The sequence below is a fragment of the Pteronotus mesoamericanus genome, unplaced genomic scaffold (assembly GCF_021234165.1).
Source record: "Pteronotus mesoamericanus isolate MK-2021 breed Mesoamerican mustached bat unplaced genomic scaffold, CSHL_Meso_final scaffold_31, whole genome shotgun sequence".
In the NCBI taxonomy this organism is placed as follows: Eukaryota; Metazoa; Chordata; class Mammalia; order Chiroptera; family Mormoopidae; genus Pteronotus; species Pteronotus mesoamericanus.
In genome coordinates, this window is record NW_026555312.1 from 22,509,177 (window position 1) to 22,531,087 (window position 21,911).

At 42.9% G+C, this 21,911-nt stretch overlaps 1 protein-coding gene across 5 annotated transcripts in view; it reads left to right on the forward strand.

Moving 5' to 3' along the window:
- Positions 1–9,755: 9,755 nt before the first annotated feature.
- Positions 9,756–21,911, forward strand: part of RREB1 (ras responsive element binding protein 1) — a 69,317-nt gene continuing 57,161 nt past the window's right edge. For 2 of the 5 annotated variants that reach the window (XM_054591919.1, XM_054591922.1), the window contains exons 1-4: positions 9,756–10,583; positions 11,206–11,417; positions 17,143–17,232; positions 18,237–18,400. In XM_054591919.1, the coding sequence (XP_054447894.1) occupies positions 11,247–11,417; positions 17,143–17,232; positions 18,237–18,400 (425 nt within the window). In that variant the 5' untranslated portion in view covers positions 9,756–10,583; positions 11,206–11,246. The other 3 variants (XM_054591921.1, XM_054591920.1, XM_054591923.1) reach the window with 3 other exon arrangements.

Consider the following 21,911-nt stretch of genomic DNA (forward strand, 5'->3'; position numbering starts at 1 on the left):
TGTACAGATGATGTTGTTGTGGAACTGTACTCCTGAAACCTGTATAATTTTGTTAACCAGTGTCACCCCAACAAACTCAATAGAAAGGAAAAAAAGAAAATAAAAAATTTAGAATAGATTTACAATATCAAATAGTGGTAAGGATATAGAGCAACCAAAACTCTTATATGTGGCCGATGGGAATGTAAATTGGTAAAACCTTCCTGGAAACCTGTTTGGCAGCATCTCCTAAGGCTTGGATATGCATATCCTACGACCCAGCAATTCTACTCCTAAATAAATATCTATCTAAATGTATGGGCACCACAAAAAACAAAACAAAACAAAACGAAACAAAAAACAACTGTGTAATAACCAGCAAATAATCTAATCATTACCTTATAAGATTTGGGGATATATGTAAAGTGTCTAACAAAGGTTCTGGCTCAGAGTTTATGTCACACAGTCAGTGCCCTGTAGTTTTTGGGAAAGGGATGTGTAATTGGATATGCACTAGACTTCAGACATACTCTGACTTAAATTCCGTTTTCTGTTACAGCAATATCCTTCGTTGCTGTTCTTAAGCTCCTCAGCTGAGGAGAGATGGGGAAGCCCCTCCCAACCGGTTTTTGATAAACCAGCAGAGTAGATCTTAGGATGGGGTGGGCTCTGGATCCTAAACGTAATCCCCTGCAGGACACTCTTTCTGAAATATCTTCTGCGAGAGCCTGGAAGACCCTTCCCTGCCCAGGGGGTCTCTGAAGGTGCTCGTGGGCCCGCTGCCAAGCATGAGTGCTTCCTTATTCAGGCTCCCTTGGCCACACACCCCCTTTCTCACCAGTTTCTTCGGGCAGAATAGAGAACCATTCAGGTTTCTGCTAAGTTGGGCAAGAAGATAATGAAATCCGAGGTCCTGGTGGCCTGGCAAAAAAGCAGTGTTTAGAAAAAGACTGGCTCACCTGGGGAAAGGGGCAGGGCCCCCTCCCAGAAGAGCAGGACACTGGAAGACAAATGGCTGCCATGTGGCAGCTGCTTCTTGGCTTCATGGGTCTGGCAGTAGTTAGATCCTGTCTGTAAGACCTGCTCCCAGGAGAGCTGCAAGGAGTGGAGTCTGCCTCTTCATAGTCTTATTTACTGACAGCAAAGCTTATAATCAGGACTTTGCCCCATTTCCTCCCTCTAAAGAAGCCAAGAGTGCTGTGGAGAGATGCAGGAAGAAGAATTGGAGTATTATAGCATGGTTTTGTCTAGCATGTACCAGAAAAATCTCTCCACCTTTCCCGCAGTTTATATGTTAAATACACTAAATGGAATCTGACTTACATAGAGAAATCTGATAAGCAAAACCCTGTCTTTTGAACCAACACTTGCCTGTCTGCTGAAATTGTGTATAATATGACAAAATGTCCAAATTATTTTTAAGAGGGAACTCCTTCCAGTATGGAACCTGTCATTCACCCACAAGCCACCCCTTCCCCCGTCACGTGACTGAATATTAGCGTTCCTTTACCCACAGACAGTGAGCCATGCCTTTGGAGAAGGGAGGACATCCGCAGCTCCTGTTAGACCTGATACCCACTGGAGCAGCTGAAACCTCATCAGTAGGGGACACCGTCCAGGCAGCTGGGATGAACTCCATTTGATTTTTATTCCTCCAGCTGTGAGTCCCATTAAGACACAAACCACAGTAGGTGGTGAAGTAGTTCTGAGGCCAAAGGGGGAACCACGCACATGCTTGCTTCCCCTCCTGGTTAGCCTCCTGAACTCCCCCTTCTCACACACCTCTGTGGCACACTACTGTCCCGGAGCCTCAGAGAGACTTGGGGGACTGTGAGGGTGTCCAGGGCCACTGGAAATTCTGGCCAAAGGTCTCAACAGCACCCTCCAAGGAGTTTTTCCTTAAGTGGCACAGGCTTGGTGGATGCTATCTGCTGGGGAGGGATGGCTTTGAGCGTCCACAGCTGCGTGGAGGTCGGGCTGAGTGGTTTTATTTCCAGAGAACTGCTCGCTGGCCCTGCCTTTTTTGAAGCTCACATCCCACACATGCCCATTTCTGAGGAAGCTAAAATAGGCCATGCACACATTAATTCCCCCCTTACTTACTATTATTTTGTTGTAGTAAACAAAGCAAAAGTTAGAACCAGTGCCTGAATTTTTGGTCTGAGGGTGGCTCCTTTGAAATCCTCATGGCAGAAAGGTTTTTCAGGGAGATCTTTGGTTTGGTGGTGCCCTTCTTTCAGAATTCTGCGAAAAGGCAAGTGCTGGTTCCCAAGGCAGGGTCACAGTCCCCAGGGAGCTGACACACAGACCACTGGGGCAAGGCCCAAGAACCTGAATTTTTCAGCCCTGTGTAAGTTGAAGGTATAGGCCCACATAATGACCTCCGTATGTTGAGAATCTGCGTTTCTCGCGAAGGTCCACCATGCGGCCAGACAGGGACTACTCTTTGGGATGGCTCTGCTCTGTTGGAGGTTCAGTGGCAGGTAACTTCTCACCAACTCCATGAGACTCTTAAGATTTTCTTCAGTTGGTGTTTGCTTCATTTTTGACCTGTGCACTTCTGGCTACTCACTCCCCACCATTTATGCTCTCCTTCTCCTGCCCCACACTGTTCCTCCAACACACATTTTTGGAACCCCAGCACCTGAAAGTATGAGCACCCCCATCAGAGTTTCCTTTTGCTCCAGGTCTGCATTCCATTCTCATGGAAGCACAAGTGACCAGAGCACACAGGTTACTTCTCAGCTCGAGCTCACATTGGTGGATCAGTTAGATCCAGCCATTCAGGCAGGACTGGGCTGGTGGGATCTCAGGCAGAGCCTAGTGGCTGCCTTCAGGTCTCCTTGCGCGAGTGCTTTAGAACAGCGGTGTTAGAGGTGGAGTTCCCCACCCCTTTGAGCAGTGAGGGCAGTGAGTGGTTGCAAACTCCTGCCGTGTGCAATGGACATTTTAGTCTAAGATGGAAATCCAGTGCTTCCTCCTGCACAGAGAGTAAGGCAGAGGTAAAGTTGGGAGGAGAGAGCTCCTTTTTCCTGCCTAGAAATAGAAGGAAATGGGAGGCCAGGCACTGAACAGTGTGGAAGGGCAGAAGTGACTCAGAATATGATTGCTGGAAGTCAGAGAATGTGAGTTAGAGGAGTGCATCTGTTCTCTCAAGCCGTGTGCTAGGACTTGCAAATTTTGTCCAAAAGAAACTTCAACAGAGAGAGAAAATGGATTTACATTGCTCTACCCAAAGGCAAGTAGTATACTTAACCCCTGCCTACATCTATACCTTAATTTTCTTTTTTGTACATTTCATGGGGTGTTTGTTATGAAGATTAAAGCATGTGATACATAGTGTTCAAAAAGTATTAGTTGTGCTACTACTTCAGAGTTCAAGTTTGGGACTCAGAGCATTGCGGGTAAGTAGGGTTCGGTGAGGCTGCCTGTGGAAAGTGGCCCCTGAAAGAAGGGGTGGGGACAGTAATGTCCTGGGGGAAGAAACTGAACAGAGATAACCATGGAGACTGGTGAGCAAGAAGGCCAGAAGGTAAACTGAGGCTAGAGCATGGAGGGCTTTGAATGACAGGTTAAAAAGTCTATTTCCTGTAGTCCTGAGGCAGAGATCAGAAGACGACCCAAGGAGAGGCCTGCACCCCTGGTGTTGGGTCCCCAGGTTGCGGCTCTCCCACCCCTTCGTGCTTTGCTATCTTGACCGTGGGCTGGGAGGTGCATCCCCGTCTTCTTAGCAGTCCCCAGAACTGGCCAGAACAGCTCACAGTGCCTGATTGTTCAGGGTCTGCTCAGTGTGACACTCTAAGGCTCCGTTGGACCAAAGCTCATGTCAGCAGTGGGGGAGGGTGACTTGCATGGGTGCCGCCCTATCCGAGGCATAGACGGCACCCTAAGCCAAGAAACACATCAACTTCCTGGAACTCAGAGCTGTCATCGCAGCTGTCCCAGGCCTCAGAGCACACGGGAGGCTGTCCTGGTTAGAGGAGATGGTTTTGCCCTGAGCTTGGCAGGCAGGAGAGAACAGGCAGTGCCATGCTGCGACATCCAGTCTGGTTTGGTTCTGTCCCCAGTTAGCCAAGACTGGGGAAGAATATTTCCTTTCTGTCTCAGCCCATCCTTCCAGAGCTGTCCTTGCTGCTGTTAAGCTCCATAGCAGCTCACAGCATTTTAGTATCTGAACTCCTCTTAAACTCTGTCAGCCTGTACTGGGTCAGGTGGAACTGGCCAGCTAGTTAAAGGCTGTTCCAATCAGTGGATCAACCATCCCAAATATTTGAGGACTTCGGTGCAGGCTCAGCACAGCCCCACTCCTAGATTGGTGTTGTAAAGTTCACTATTATATGGTGTGGGGAGAGGGAGGGCTCTTCTGTCATCCCAGGCATCTAAACTTTAGCCCATCTTTCCTGGGGGCCTTAGGACAGATTTTAGATTTTACTTTAAGATTCTGGGAGGTTTTCAGAAGCTGGATAGCTTTGTTTCTAGAGTATCTTCCCTTTTATCTTACATCTCTTTTTTTGCTGTCTTGGACCTGGGGACAGGGTTCTTAATCTTTGCAGCTTTACATAGCATTGTCCCTTATCTCCTGTGATGGGTGGGGGAGGCCGGCCTTCCCCTCCCCCTCATCCTCACAGAGGAACCTCTGCCCTCGCCAAGCCTCCTGCTTCCAGCGGACCTGAGCAAAGCCTGTGTGAGAATGCAGGTCCAGAGACTCGGCATCCTCCCTCAGGAGCCCGAGCCTCACCCCTCCCCAGCCTGTGCTGTCACGGTTCCCCTGCAAGAGTCCTCTTCTAGGGCACAGGCTCTGTCACCGGGCTTCCCCCCGCCTGCCCCCGTTTTTCCCCTTTCCTCTTGAGGTAGTGTTGATAGAAGTAAGGGGTATCTTGTGTTTTATTCCAAGAGCTGTCCTGTACTTTTCCACTCTTGAGTTCTGTGAATCCTTCCGGCCTGGTGGAACCCAGAATAAACAGGGTAGCGACTCTTGTTACTGAGCTTACTTGCAAGACATTCTCAATATTCAAATCATTTACATCCAAGATCAGAGGATGGAAGTTTCAGAGTCAAGTCTGTCAGGTTGGCTCTCTCCTCCCCTTGTTTCCCCATGTGTACTGAGGTTACTTGGATTTTTTAAAGTATCTTTTTTAAATGAGGGGAGAGAGTGTGTCCACATTTTGAGACTCTTGGTTATTACATTCTGAAAATTTCAGAGACTTGTCTCTGTGAGGTGTTTTCATTACTTACATATAGAACTATAGTTCACTTATTTGGAGATCTTGGAGGTTTCTAGAGGAAAGCATGGAACTGTTCCTCTCTAGACTTTATTTATTCCTAATAAACCATGTCATTAATTAAAAAACGAATAACAACAGGGAAACCCTGCTTTTTTTTTTTTTAAACAATGTTTTGTTTTGCCTTAGACATCTTTAAGTTTAGATGGCTGGGGATTATCTAAGAGGATGTTTTGTTCCCATATTTCTGAAACCTCATAGGAATTTCATTAAAATTGACTCTATTCATAGTTTAAAGCAACATGGATTATATATCAAGTACAACCAGGATGCGTTTTTGGGGTCCCTGGCCCCCCCAATACTCAAAGAAAATGTTAGATAGAGAGACTGCCTATTTTGGTGGGAGGGTCCATCACTTTCATCAGATCCTTGCCCCAGTCAGGGGCTGTCCCTATCAGTCATTCCTTGTTCCTTGATACCACATTTTGCTGTGTATAGTGCACACTGTTTGCCCAGATTTTTTAGGGGAAAAATAAGGATGCGCATTATACTTGGGTATATTCTGTATCTGTATAAATGTTTTTAATCCGTATATTTATGCTTATGCGTTAAAAGTGTAACTCTAGAGAACAGTGATACCCGTATGCAAAATAATACCCTGGAATATGGTAATTGGTTTTGTTTCTAAATATAAATGAATAAAAAATTGAATTAAAAAATTAAAAGGAAATTTTTTTTCTGGAAAGTGGAAGCCAAAAAACGTGGGTGCGCAGTATACACGGAAGCGCATTATACACTGCAAAATATGACACCTTGTTCAAAATCCAGAGACCTTTTCAAAAGTGAAAGGCCCAAAAAGAAAAGATGACGCCTTGAAGCAGTGAGGTGTGAAGCGAGAGAAGCTGTTCAGTGTCAGAAACCACTGAGGAGCTGCTTCTAACAGAAACAGCTGGGGAGGCTTCCCCACTCGCCCCCCAGCCCCACTGCAGGCAGGCCTGGCAGAGGTCTGCTGCCTTAGGTGGTCGTGCAGACAGAGGCATGTCACCCAGCATGTCACATGATTGGGCAGCTTCTTACAACTTTCCAAAAGGGAATAAACATGAGAAAACATGTCAACAGGTTTGTTTTCTCAACAGATTTTGTCTGTGTGGCAGCCCATTTTACTTCTTTAGTTTTTACTTCCCAGTTCTCTGCTCTTCAGTTTGGCTATGGGATGCTGTTTCCATAGACCTAGAGAGTGTGGCCAAACGCTGTCGCTCTGGGAAATGCTGCGTCCCAGTTTTCTCTTACATTGTGGAGGGCCAGGCATGGCTTTCTCCCCAGCCAGGCATTTGATGCCCTTGGCATCCAGAATAGACGGTCTCAGGCACTTGAAGGGTGCATGTAATTGGAGTAGTTTTCTGCATCTTCTCTACAGAAAAGAAAAAATAATGCATTTGGTCCTATTTGAACTATTATGGACAATTCTCCCATCACTCAAGAAAAGATATAATAAGTCTCCTTTACATTGAAGGGCTATTTAGTTTCATACTTTCTCACTTCGGCTCTTTTTTCCTCTCTGTTTCTGATAGTATTTAATGATGTCTTGCCCTTCATCTGTCAGCATTAACGTGTCATTAAGGTGCTCGAAGCTCCACCTGGAGCCAGAGGTCCAAGCCATTCGGAGGTGATACTGCCCTTGGCATTGTTGGAGCATGCTTTGGGAGTTCCTGGCTGTCCGAGGCACACTTGATGCCCGTTGCTGTTGCTCTTGCTCAGAAGCTAACAGACCACTGGGTGAAATCAGCCTAGGAGCTGAAAGCTTGCTTATGACATGCAGACAGGAGGCTGGGAAATGTTTTGTTGTTCTTAATTTGTGCCTCTTTGTGGTAATTAGTGGAGAAATACAGAGGTGGGATCATTTTTGGTGTTGACTCCCTCACAATGTGTCACCTTTTCTCATTTTTATAGGTTGCTTCAGCTTTGCTCCAGAGGTGGTGGCTTTGAGGTGTGACCCTACCCACATTTGGGCCCAGCCAGCACCAGCTCCTCAGTAAGGAGGGCCAGCGTGATAAGACCCAAAAAAAAAAAAAAAAAAAGGTCGGTTAAACTTTATTGACTTTCCTTGAGTCACAATAACTTTGAATGTTGAGTCTTCCTTTCTGCCTCTCTCCCTCCCTATGTTGCGTTTGCATTGCCCTCCCTCTTCTCCAGGTCCCCAGAGGCTCAGATGCAAAACCATGGTGAAATTGTAACAGAATTGCTAGTTCATCTTGACCTATTGGACCTAAGGTGTGGGATGAGAAATCTCAGAAAGGTGCCTAGTGTTTTGTCTCAAAAGAAAAGCAACACTTCAGACAACCCCATTTCCTGCTTCTTCCTCCCCACCCCCAAATTCAGACTGTGTATTAAAAACTGGAATACCAGGCCAGTACATGGGCCGTGTCAGTGAAGATGATGATTTCTTTTCATATCTGTTATTTGGGAATTTCATCTGGGTTCCCAGTCCTCTCTGATCCAATTGGAGGAAATTTTATTAGAATGGAGCCAGTGATTTTTATTTTTATTTTATTTAGTATTATTTGCAGTGGTGGGGCTGATGTGCAAGATGATGTCAGGGAGAAGCAATGAGGCAAAGAAGAGAATAAAAAATATTACAACTATATAAATATCCATAAAGAAAAATGTGCCTTGTAAATGTACCTTAAACTTTAAACTTACCTTTCATTCCCTGCGATTGAGCATCAGTAACTTTAGGTTAATTAGTTTGAGTTCTTACTCCAATATAGTCAGGAGTCCGGTAGGTAGAATTGACTAATACTGGCCAACTGGCCTCTGGTTAAATTAGCACAGAGATGAGCTCAGTGTTAGGGTAGTTGTTTCCCCAACATGGAACAATGCACACTCCATTGTGTTTCACACCGGGTTCTTTCCCTTCTTCCCTGCACCATCACCATCATCCCAGTGGGGAATTCAAGTATGAGAGTGAACTGGCGTAAAATCTTGCAATAGCTCCAAGGGGCTAGTTTGGGTTGCTGCCGAAACAGCTCTTCAGGGATGTGTACGATGTCTCCTCTTTTCAAACCAGTGTAGTCGTGAGTTTTGTTCTGTTAATTGCATTTTCAGAACAGAGATGAGAAGTCTCTATTTTTTAAAAAATTGCTATTTACTTACCTTTAAACTAGGAGAAGGAAGCAAATGTCGGTGATCTTGGCGTCATCAATGGGAAATGTCACACTCTATCCCAAAGGAGGAAACAAGTTTAGAAAGTGTCTTGTCTGGACAAAATGGGAAATAAGTATATATGACTTTTCCTTTTCCAGTTGGGCCAAGCCCTTGTGACTTTTCAGCCCTTATGTAGATTAGCTATTGCTATTGTTGTGACTATTGCTAGGTATTGTGTATTTAAGACACTTCAGAAGTTTGCAAGAATGTGTCTTTGATGTTATAGTGACTGTGACAAAAATTTTTACCAGCAATTTGGCTCTGCTTGCTGGGTATATTTTTGTTAATTTCATATTGACTATTTTGCTCCTCTTTACTTTCTTTCCCTACATAATGGTAGAATTAAAATATTTTTTATTTTAACTTAAAGTTTTATATTTAGCTTTAAAGGTGTTTACTCTCACCTCTTTTCAGATTTGAGCGAACTCTGCCTCATTTTTCTTTCCTAAGTAGAGTAATAGGACAAAAAACAAGATCATCTTCTAAACTCCTAATCTAAATTGGTAGAAAGGTTAATTTTCCTTTTACTGATGTAATTGTCATAATGAAAATTTCTAGTCAGTTATTTTATAATTTGATATACATCAAAACTATAGGGGAAGTATATTTAAAGAATAAAGATGATTTGGGGATTGAAGGTACCCACTTATTTGAATCACATAAATAATTACATGCTGATTGATCACAGCAATACGAGGGGACTGATGATACTTTTGTTAGAACTGCATTAATAAAGAAATGAGGTGTGTGTGTGTGTACTTACATGTGTGCACTTGAGTCACATGGTCTCTTTAAAAGAGACATCTCCCAAATAAACTTTCAAAGACAGTTAAAAATGGAAAGTTGGAAGCACAATCTTTAATAAGTTTAAATGGTCTTCTAGCATGGGGAAACTTCATGGGAAGACACTTAACGGTTTTTGCTTAATTTTGATCATAACTTTCCTTTATGAGGAAGCATGTGAGGGATGGGGCTGAATCAGTTGTCTTAAGGAGTATGTTTCTGGAGTTAGTCCTCTCAACTACCATTTAGAAAACCATTAGGTTCATATCTTCGAAATGTCTATTAATAAGAAAGTACATTTTGTCTGGTGACAAGAAAAATGCTGTCCCTGAGATCCTCTGCAGCTTTCCTGGTAGAATTTTAACCTGAGACTTCTGAGCTGATGGCAACACCACTTAATGAAGTTATATTCTCAGACCTTCCCTGCTCTGGTGCTGCACACTCTTGTAGCCGCTGCTGGTGTTACCACTTGCCCTATCCTAGGTCTTGTTGCCTGAAGATGGAGGAGGAAGCCACTAGAAATCATGTTCTTTCTGCTGTTCTTCCTAAGCATTCACTGTGCTGAATGAGTTAATGAGCTTGACCTGTGACTGCAGTTGTGGACTTGCCAGATTCACCGATGCACACTGCGGGATAACGGGTGTGTGGCTTATTGGCAGGGCTTCGGCTATAAAATATCTTCCCAGATAAAATGAAGGAAATCCTTGACCTATAGACTTATAGTTACTGGTCATGCCTCTAACCATCATACTTCTGCTGGCAAGGAATATAACTAGGGAAGGGCTGAAGAGGTAGGTTTTGATGTGGCCATGGGCCGCAGTGTTCCCTTTGATCATTCTTTTCGCATTACCTGGTTTCCTTTAGGTCTGGTCTGACGGTGAGCCTTCACTGAATTCCTCGGCTGCCTTGTTTCTGGTCAGTTTTAGGTAGAGGTGGGAGGTGGGTCAAGTCAGAGTCTGAGAGCGCTTATGGGGTGTCGGGTAGAGTATGAAAGGCAATGTGATACATACGCTTCCGAAAATGAAATACCACAAAATCGTTTTGGCTATTGGGAGTGAGGGTGGCAGCACCATAGGGAACATCAGTGAAGGTTGAAAGCAACCCTGAAATATGGTTTTGGAGAAAAAGACTTAGAAATCACCTCTTATTTGTACTGCCTGTGTTAATGAATGTTGTGATCTGAGATTATAGGAAATACATGGTTTCCGTTTTTTTCTTCACTAAGTGAAAAGATATGCACTGACTCTTTCTGCCTTTGCTTCCCTTCCAGTGTCAACGAGTGATACCAAGACAAGAAAAAAAGAAGTGAAACACAGACTCATTTCCTACTCCACGTGGATGATAGCTATAGCAAGGCAAAGTCTCATAGTGTATCAGTTGGGGCAGAAAATGGAGGTAATTGGCAGTGGGGGCTGGGTTTTCTTCTGTCCATTTTCTGGGGTATAGGTATATTACCTATTTGTATATTTTAAGAAGCAGTCATTTTTATGTTGCTTTGAAATTTGGTTATAATCTTGATAGGGTTGACATCTCAACTGTCTTACACAATTTGGGCTCCCTATTGAAATCACTGGATTGCAAGCAATGGAGTTAAGTGAAACCTGATGATTCTCAGTGGTCAGGTCTGCAACATTCCTGTAGTAGTAAATGAGTTAGGTTACTAGGAGGGTGCTGGCCAAATGGCAGCACCCTGGGCTTTCTAATTGTTGGCTCAGCCTTTTTGCCATTCTGCCTAGTAAAAGATTAGGAAAGGCCAAGAGACCTGCCTCAGGTGGCTTTGGGAGTTGTGTCAGTGGCACCTGCTTAGAAAGAAAAGAGCAAGATTATTCTTTGGTGTGATGACACTTCATTTAGATGAGAGCTTAGGCCATTCTGGTTGTGAGTGTTGGCTTGAACCAAAGACAGAGGGCGTTCGGCGTTTTGGCCTAATTTCAGTGTGCTAGCCTTGGCCAGTGCCACTGCCTCTGACAGGAGCCTAACCTTCCCAGTGATCACATCAGCAATTTCCGATTTTCAGTTCTATGGCAGAGGCTTCTTAGACGCTTAACCCTTGTCCCAATGACGTCAAGTTCGCCCATTGGCTTGGAAGGTTCAGACTTGTCTTCCATCAACACCATGATGTCAGCGGTAATGAGTGTAGGGAAGGTCGCTGAGAATGGCGGGAGCCCTCAGAGCATCAAGTCCCCCATGAAGCCTCCAGGACCAAATCGGATTGGCCGAAGGAACCAGGTAAGCTTCGTGTGCTAGGTGGTGATATCTGGTGGCTTCAGTCTCTGAGAACGTTGGGAAAAGGATGTTTCATTGAGCCTCAGTTTTCTAAGACAAAATCTTGGGTGTATGAGAGGGGACCCCCCAAAAAACCTGGAATTTATTTATAAAAAACTGTATTTATTCTTATATGTTTAAACTTCATTCACCTTCAGGGTACTCTTCATTTGATGCAATACACCTATTGAGATTTCTTTTCCACTGCTCAGAACAGTTTTTGAACTTGTCAACTTTGATGTCTTTCAGTGCTCTGCCCTTACTTGTTTCACCTCTTCCACATCGTCAAAACATTTCCCTTTGAGGACTTTTTCATCTGGGGAAACAACAAAAAAAAGTTACTTGGGATGAGATTGGGTGAATAGGGAGGGTAGGCCATGGGGGTCATGCCTGTTTGGTCAAAAACTACTGAACACTCAGCACGGTGTGGGCAGATGCACTTGTAAATCACCCATCATGAAATGGGCGCACACATTGAAAGAGTCTTCCAAAAAAACCCACTGAAGCCGAACGCAGCCTCTCAGAATGCCCACTGGTGCGCTGACACAGATGGGCTCCTAGGACACTCACCCAGTGGGAGAAGCCTGTACTTACAAGGGGCCTACCCTGCAGAAGATAATTCCAGTTTTTTGGGGGGTGGGTCCCCATCATATTGAGATGTAAACAGACATACCCAGAGGTTGTAATCATTTTTCAAGTGCAAACTTTTCATAGCTTATTTCAGTTTCCTTGATTCATGGCAAAAATTTTCTGTGCTGCGGTGTCAGTATTGGTGAAGGCACCATGATTGTCTGCCCTGTGATTTGATTCAAATGTCAACTTTCTTCATTTGGTGGCCAAGGCATAGAACTTAGCCCTCTGCTGTGATGTGGTTTGTTTCCTTACTTACCTTACTTACAAAGATGGTTAATTTGATTTTCAAAGCCACCTCTTTGATTATTTTTTTTTAAGTGTCTTCAGATTGGGGAGCAAATAACTGGTTGTGCTGGGGCTGCTCTCCAGCTTTCCACCCTTGCTTGACAAAGCACAGAATTTGGCTCCAGAGAATTCCACTTAAGAGACAATTTAGTCCTTTTGAACCTTTAATGGGCATCAGATCAGGAGAAGAGGGAAAGAGTAAATGAATGGGCAGGGATTGGGAGGATTAATGATGTAGTAAAAGTCCCTGTCTCCTCCATTGGGAAATGAGATGAATCTTTTAATTGCCATACAAAGGGGGCACTTGCAAAGTGGTTGCTGTCCTGTTAGCAACATGTTCTGTGAAGCTCAAGGAGTGAGGTAGAGAGTAAATAGTTCTCATTTCTTCCCTGAATCCATATCATATGAACTGACTCCTCCACATTTGGTTTTTGGTTTAACTGATATAATGGGATTATACCAAACCCTCAGGAAGCTGGCAGTCTTGAGAGTTTGTCTAGATACCAGGGATGGAGACGAAAGTAAATTAATTTGGGAATTAATTTCTTTTTATTAACAGTCTTACAATGACTGCCCTTATACAGAATTGTCTGAGCACATCTATGATGATTTTCTATAAATTCTTAGATGTAAAACCTTAATTAAGGCTTTTGATATAACTTGCCATCCAGGAAAGGTACCAGCCTAAAACCCCTCCAGCAGCATGGGAGTGTTTGTTTGCTTCACTCCTTTCTCAAGGCTGAAGACTTGACAGAGTTAAACAGTGTTTTAGGGTTGGAGCATTGATACCTCTTTCTCTCTTTTTTCCCTTGTCTCCACGTGCTTCTCTTCCTGTGGGTCCCTGAGAAAATACTCAGCCTGTATGACTGTGGCCTGAGTCAAGAAGGAGTGCTAGCTCTGGGAAGAAAAGGTTTACTTCCACTCTCACATGACTGTCTATACATCCATCTATTTGTTCATCTCTCCACCCATTCACCCAACTCACAGTACATACCAGCTCCTGCTTCCAGCCAGGTACTGCACCAGGGTGTCAGGCATTTCGGGATGAATGAAATAGATACTGTCATTGTCTCCTCTTCTTTCTCTCTTCTCCCAAGAGAAAGTGGTAGGTAGGGATCACCTCCTCTTTAAATAGCCCAGCTCAGGCAGAAGTGGCACAAATCCAGGCTGCAGGCCTTTCCCAGTGGTTCAGAGACAGTAGGTAGAGCTCTTCTGTCCCTGCATATTAATTGGGGGTGACTGCAAGTGTGGAAAGCAGATGGTACAGGTGTGTGCCTGGGCTGTTTTTCACCTGCCTCCCGCCCATCCAGGGTTCCTCGGGACACTAGCTTAGTTTTTCAAAGGGAGGTCTGGGCCAGAGCTAGCATGGGAAAGACAGTGCATTGGAAGAACAAACAAAAACAGAATGCAGTCAGAGGAGGGAGAGTGCTTCATTCTCATCTGGGAGTGGACATGGAGGGCTGAGAGAGAGAGAGCCCCAGAGAGGAGTCCCATGAGCGCTAGCAAACGAGTTCCAGGACAGATTAGCCACAGCCGGACGCTGACATGGGTGCCAGATTGTTTCATTATGGAATGGTTAGTTATCACATTAGCTGCTAATTTTGTCTGTCAGCTCAGGAAGTGTGCCCTTTCCACTAGCACGGCCCCAATAACTGGATTCAGAATTCTCCAGTAGGGCTTCTTTCAGCATCACAATGCTGTCTCTTCTGTTTGGTTTGTTAATAAAATTAAGTCTGAGTTCACAGACGTCCTTCTCTCAGACCACCATGGGTTTTGTGGGCCAGTAGTATGGTCTGCAGAGTGCCATTGCCAGCCTCAGAGAAGGCTGGGGTTCCAGTTCATGATAAACCCCGGAAGCAATGCCAGTTAGCTCCATGAGCTGCTCAGTGTGTCTGCCATCTATCTCGAGGGGAATAAAAGGTGATTTTTTTTTTTTTTCCAATTTTGCCTCCTCCAGAAGCTGATCGCTTGGAGACCTGGCTTTTTAACGTTTATTTACATCCTACCGATGAATATTCCTCTAAAAAAAAAAAATCTTTAACATAAACTGTTGCTAATCTGATAATTCAACAGAAACACCCAAGACTGAGTTTTGGCCTGGGCCTGGCTGTGAGACATTTCTCATTATTATAGTGAGTGCTCTCATTTTGTCGTTGCTGCTTTTGGTTTTGGTTTTTCTCTTTGGTGATCCTTGGCTAGCCCCATTCTGACTGTAGTAGAATTGGGCTGTGAAGGTATGACGCCCCCCCACCCTATCCCCAGACACACATTATATCCCTGGGCGGTGTGGAAGTCTGTGGATGACTCAGTGACTCTGGCAGGTTTTCTGTTTCTGGGTTAATCAACTTCCTTAGAATTCATATCTGAAATTTTTTAAAATTTGAGAGTCAAAGAATGTATAGCATACCTAGTCCTCAGACCCAGTGCCACAGACTAGAAACAGGTTTGTCCAGTAATCCGCCCTTTGTCCACCTGGATTCTTTCCAAGACCCCCAGCGAATACCTGAAACCGCAGATAGTGCTGCACCCTATATATACAATACTATGCTTTTTTCTATACATACAAACTTTTTCACTTAAAGGAAGCACTTTATGACTTCTGTTTGGCACAATCGAATTGCCAGATCACACTATTCTTGCACTTTGGGGCCATTACAGAGTAAAATAAGGGCTACTTGAACATAAGCACCGTGGTACCTCAACAGTTGATCTGATAACCAAGATAGCTACTAAGTGACAGATGTGTATACAGCATGGAGAAGCTGGACAAAGGGATGATTCACAGCCCAGACGGACAGCCGGATGGCGTGAGATTTCATCGCACTACTCAGAATGGCGTGCAATTTAAAATGTATGAATGGCCTATTTCTGGAATTTTCCATTTAATATTTTTGGATCGTGGTTGACGATGGGTAACTGAAACCATGAACAGCGAAGGGGGCACTACTGTATTGCTTAAAAAGAGGCTTGCTAGTGTTTGAAGCGGGGGGAGAGGGAACAACTGTAGGCAGCTATGTACTAGACATCATCATGCATTCGCTCCACCCCATCTGGTTTATGGTGCCATTTGTTTTTATAGTCTTCAGGGTGACTTTTATTTTCATCATTTCTCGTAGCCAACCGCATGGGTGTTTCCTTTCTGTGCCTTGGGGTTCGTCTCTCTTTTGGGTCATATTTATATAGCACCATGGTTTAGCATGGGCTGTTGAGCAACTGACCTGAGTTTGAATTCTGAGTCTGTGTAACAGTTCTCTGATTTGGAGCAGGTTACTTGCCTCTCTGTACCCCAGTTTCCTCATCCAGAAAATAGGATTCATAATAGTGGCTGTCTCTTAGTGGTTGTGAAAAAACTGACGTTTTTGTATGTACAGAGTTTAGCACATAGTAAGTGTTCAATAATTGATATTATTTTCAAGCAACAGAAACTCATTCCAATGAACACAAGGAAAAAGAGGGCTATTGAAAGATGCCCAAAGGCCCAGCCCTCCCTCCAACTGGGACTGCGCGGTCTCTCAATTCCATTAGTACAGACAGCTTCCCTAGCTGCGTGGGTCGCTTGAGCTCACCGCACTTCTGGGTCTGGCCCCAACCCTCCATGAACTTTCGGCTCAAGTGCTGGTGATCACTGAACTTAGTATCTTACTCATCCCCAAACCTGGGCACATACCGTCATCTCCTGGGAGCTTGTGAAACAGATTGCTGGGGTTCAGCTCCCCTTACCCCAGTGATTCTGATTCAGCCTGTTGTGCATCTGATCTAGAAATCTGTAGTTCAGAACGCTCCCTAGCTGATTCTACTGATCTTTGAAAACCCACGGGTCTTAGTCTAGTTCCATATTCCTGGGGAGAGGTGTCCAGGCTTTGACCCCATTAATTTTGGGGATGAGGACAGAGACCTGTGGAGCTTAGGGCTTTAGTGTGTGAAGAGGCTATGGCAGGCACGCCCATGACAACTCTCCATGAAGGATTTGAAAGAGAAGCTGTATAGATAGTGAAGGAGCCTTTCATTTTCCTTAAAAAGGTAAAGTATATTGCTTGAAGGAAACCTGTCCTATGTGTTTTGAGGAAACGTAAAATGAGCCCTTTTTCCAAATAGTGAGCTGGTTCTTTCGTCACCTCTGTGGAAGTCCTCAGTTTGGATTGTCATTCTCTATCACAGTTTCCACAGGCCAGCATTCTGATTCTTACTTACTAAGAACTTGTGAGCACTGTCAAGCAGATGCTAACAGGGAGTGAAAGGGTTGTGCTGATGCCCATTGGGCACGTAACTGGGCCCTGAGGCCGCCCACCTTTGGGAGGGCCAGTTTTTATCATGAGAACTTCATTAGGTCTCCTGTGTGGAAAAGAGTGGCTGGAGCCTGGGCTAGACTGGGGAGAAAGAGATTCCTTTTCTAGCTCTACCATGACTTGATGCTTCATTTTTCGCCATCACTGATGATTAATTAAATGATATCTGTCTAATAAGAACACTAATATTTATTGAGCACTTACCCTGTGCAAGGCACTGTTCTTGTGCTTTACGTGTGTTGACTGAATTACTCCACATCACAGGGTGATGTGGTAGATGCTATTATTCTTACCATTTTACAATAAGGAAACTGAGGGCCAGGGGGATGGTGACTTGCCCAAGCTCAGACCGGACCGGCTCCAGAGCCCATCCTCTCAGCTCTTTTGTTGCTACAGCTCTTGAGACACAGGTGCTCGTAACAGAAACGGCAGCACCAGTTTATTCTGAGGTGAAATTGATTCTCCCTTTTATTATATCTTTTCAGGAAACGAAGGAGGAGAAGTCTTCCTATAACTGTCCCCTGTGTGAAAAGATTTGCACTACACAGCATCAGTTAACTATGCACATTCGTCAGGTTTGCTGCTGCTTTTATATTTTTGTTTTAATCATTTATTGAGAGGGCAAGGTGATTTGATCTCAGTGTATGAATTGTGGCTGTGTTTAATTTAGATTTAATATTTTAATTATTTTGACAGGTGGTTATGAAATAATTCTTGTGTCCATGTTATTGTGACAAAGTCCCAGATCAATACAGAATCCCTTTTCAGAGTTTAGCAAATATCTCATTAACTGACCCCATGTAACAGAAGACTTTGCATCATACATGACTGGTCAGTATGAACCAAATCCCCTTACAGTACAGTGAGACTGTAGGTGTAGACCCCTGCTCTTTATAGTGTTGAAACCTTATGTCATGCCGCAGGGAATTGACTTGATTTGGGATCTCTTGGTTTTTCTCCTTTATAATGAGATTTTTTTCTTCTCCCTTGCCTGCTATGATTGATTCATGACAAAGTATTGATAAATCGGGAACAGCGAAGGAGTGACACTACTAAAATTATAACATGGTACTGAATAACAACATCATTTAGTAACTTGGGTTTGGATAAAAAGATTCCTTCTTAACATGTTTTAGCCATCAGAACTCTCTAAACTGTGCAGATTTCAGTTCTCTTTCCCTGATAGTAAGCCTGAGTCATCAGACTTGAGGAATGGGTACTGATTTAATGTGAGGACCATATTTCACATGCTTGCTTCATAGTTGACAGTCTTCCTGTTCATGTGGATATATGTGGTCAGTTAACCTATGTATGTGTCTCCAAGAAAGACATTCAAAGATTCCAGCTCTCTCTGAGCCTTGCAGAAGTACTCTTCAAAACTGAAACATGGGAATAGAAGAAAATCGTACAGAATGCGTATTTGCCTGTGTTCCTGATAGATTTTGACATTTGGGAAGATATTTAAAATGAAACAGAAAAAAAACTGAGAAGCTTTATGGGTTTTATTATAAAGCTCTCAATTTGCCTCGCCGAGTTTTAGCCCATCTGACATGACCACTGCGGTGATTGCTTTCTGCAGCACAACACGGACACTGGAGGGGCAGACCATTCGTGCAGCATCTGCGGAAAGTCGCTGAGCTCAGCCAGCTCCCTGGACCGCCATATGCTGGTGCACTCTGGCGAGAGGCCTTACAAGTGCACTGTGTGTGGCCAGTCCTTTACCACCAATGGGAACATGCACAGGTGGGTGAAGGCCACCTTGGCCTAGTGACTGGCATCTGGAGGTTGACAAAAAGTAAAGTGGCCTCTGAGCCATCATCAGAAAGAGGACTTACCTATGAAAACATTAAGAGTACTGAACCTGTTCACTGTATGGAAAAGCCAGAGATGATTTTGTTTGCCTGTGATACTATCTCCAGAGTATTAGAGGTATCTCATCATGGGAAACAGAAATACCTGAGCTAGGTCTTTGGTCCTTTGGGGACCAGGATGAAACAGGGTCCTGCCCTCTTTGTCAATTGCAGTTTCTTTATTTGGGTGCCAGAGTGAAGCAGCTTATCAGATACAGAGGAACCCTCAAGGAAGAGCACAGTAACCTTTGCCTTTTTAAAGCTAGTTGCCTATGCTTACTAGGCTCCCTGCAGGTCTTTTGTCTTATGAAAAATTTCTTTGAATAAATAGTTAAGTTGTTTGGTTCTGGAGCTTCTGGGTAAGATAGGATAAAATGAAGAAATAAAAAAATTTGATAAATGTCAGGAATGTACTTTCTTGACAAGGAAAGAGGCTCGCTCAGAAGTGGGAGAGAGCTCAGTGGTGGGCATATTAAAATTTCGTGGGATGAACCAATGGAAAATATACTTTATAGAATGATTACATGTGTTTCGAGGGTTTAAAACAGACTTTGTAGATGCTTTTTTTAAAACACGAACGTTTTAGGAACATTAGAACTCTAGGAAGATTTTTTTTAAAGGTACTCAGAATTTCACCTCAGAAAATCAGGGTGTTTTTATTTTTCCATATTCCCTTACAGGTGTTATGCTGCTTTTTTTTTAAAAGTTGACTGACATCTTTTTTTTTAATGTATTTGTTTCAAAAGAGAGCTTTATAGAAGTATTGTGAAACTGATACTTTATTATAGATAAATACTAATATGGACTGTCCAGTTTATTCCACCTAAAATCATTGCATGAACCACTAATGGTATACTTGGGACATGCAAGTATGCATAATAGTAAATTTCTAGACTTTGAAATTAGGTACCTGATTTCAAATTTCAGCTCTGCCCCCTGTAGATTTTCTATCTTTGAGCAAGTTACTTAACCTTTGTACCTCAGTTACCTCTTCTTTAACATGAGATTTTTAATATTATCCATGTCATTGAACCAGGATGAGGATTAGGAAATAAGTTCAGCAGCACATGGTAAGCACTCAATAAATGTTGTCTGTTACTTGCGTTTCTAAGCAATGCTGCAAAAATTTAAAGCCTATGAATTTCACAGTCAGAACTCCTATAAGTTAGAGTACAGTATGACTCTCTGAAAGATACGAATATTTTAAAGAATTTTTTACGAAGTGTTTTACTCTTTTTTCCATATAAAAAGTTCACAACTCTTTCTTAGCCCCTTATTTCCTCCCAGGAGTGTTTTTGGGTACAAAGAAGGAAGTGAATACTGTTGCCATTTTTTAATATATTGTGCATTTTAGCTTTTTGCTTTTTTACCACCATAGCAGCCCGTTAGTCTCATCTTGTCTTCTCTTTGCCTTTTTGTCCTGCTTTTCCCTCACATCCTCTCCTCCTCCCACCCTCCCCCCACCCCCCGCCCCACAAATGTCTTCCCTTACACATTCACCTAAAACCTGGTCCTAGAGGTGTTGTTGCCTGTCCTTTCCAGGGCAGTTCCCCAGCTTGCTCAGTGGACTCCCCAGGGACCACCTGCAAATTGGCAGGGGACAAAGGGGCGCATTAGTGAGAGGTACCCTCCTCTTGGCTGCTTTAGCCCTTACCGCTTACTGCTTATGATCCCCCGTGAGCCATCTCTGGCATTGGGCCCAGTCACTCCCGATTTGCAAATTTCCATTTTGAGACAATATCTGTTTTTGAATGTGACACCTGTTAAGTATATCTATAAAAGGCATAGTTACTGCCTCTACATGGTGTCTCTGACAATGCATCTTACAAGTAACCGTTAACTAAAGCTATGGTGCACTGTGTGTCTGGCATTGGGCTAAGCAATTTCTATTTTATTTGTTTACATCTTTATGAGACAATTTATATACCATACATTACATTTAACCCATTTAAAGAATGCAATTCAGTATGTTTAGTATATTCACGAATTATGCAACCATCACTATAATCAATTTTGTGACATTTTCATCATCCCCAAAAGAAACCCATACGCATAAGCAGTCACTTCCCATTTCTTCCCACCCTCCAGCCCTAGGAAAGCACTAATCTACTTTACATCTCTGGATTTTCATACTCTGGACATTTCATATAAATGGAATTATATGTGGTCTTTTGTGACTGGCTTCTTTCACTTCACATAATGTTTTCAAGAGTCATCTGTGTCATACCATATACCAGTATTTCATTCTTTTTTATTGTCAAATAATGGCCCATTATCTGGATACCACATTTTACTTTTCAATTGATGGGCATTTGAGTCATTTCCACTTTTTTGGCTGTTATGGATAATGCTGCTGTGAACATTACTGAACAGTTTTGTGTGTGTGTGTAAATGGATGTATTTATTTCTCCTGAGTAGATAGGAGTGGAATTACTGAATCACATGGTAACTCCATGTATAACATTTTGAGGAACTGCCACACGGATATCCAAAGCAGCTGAACCATCATTTTATATTCCCACCAGCAGTGTATGGTGGTTCTGTTTTTTTTTCACATCTCTGTTAACACTTCTTACTGTCGCTCTCATTTTCATCATAGCCATCCTAATAGGTGTGAAGTGGAATCTCATGAGTTTCATAATTTTAATTCTTACATTTAAGTCTATGATCTATTTTGGGTTAATATTTACATATAGTGTAAGGAAGGAGTCCAAGTTTAGTCTTTTGCACTATTTATTGAAAAGACTTTTCTTTCCCCCTTGAATTATCTTGCTACCCTTGTCAAAACTCAATGACCAAAATGTAAGGATTTATATTTGTACTCTGAGTTCTACTTGATTGATCTACATATCTTTTCTTGAGGCTAACACTCTATTGAATACTGTAGCTTTCAGGTAAGTTTTGAAATCAGGAGGTATTAATCTTCTAACTTAGATCTTTTTCAAGATTGTTTTGATTATTCTGTGTTGTTTGCATTTCTGTATCAATTTTAGGATTAGCATGTAAGTTTTTTCAAAAAAGGCAGGTGGAATAATTATAGGGATTGCAAAACATGTAGATCAATTTGGGGGCATTGCCATCGTAATATTAAATTGTTGATCATGAGGTATTTTCCATTTATGTACGTCTTGCTGGATTTCTTTTAACTATGTTTTATAGATTTCAGAGTGAAGATTTTATATTTTGTTAAATTTATTCCTAAATGTTTTATTCTTTTTGGTGATATTGTAAGTGGAATTGTTTCCTGATTTTATTTTTTGATTATGCATTGCTAGTGTATAAAAATACAATTCAAACCCTGTATTGATCTCACTTCCTGCAACTTTGCTGGCCTTGTTTATTCACTCTAATTGTTACTTAATGAATTCCTTAGGCTTTCTGTATACAAGATCATGTCATCTGCA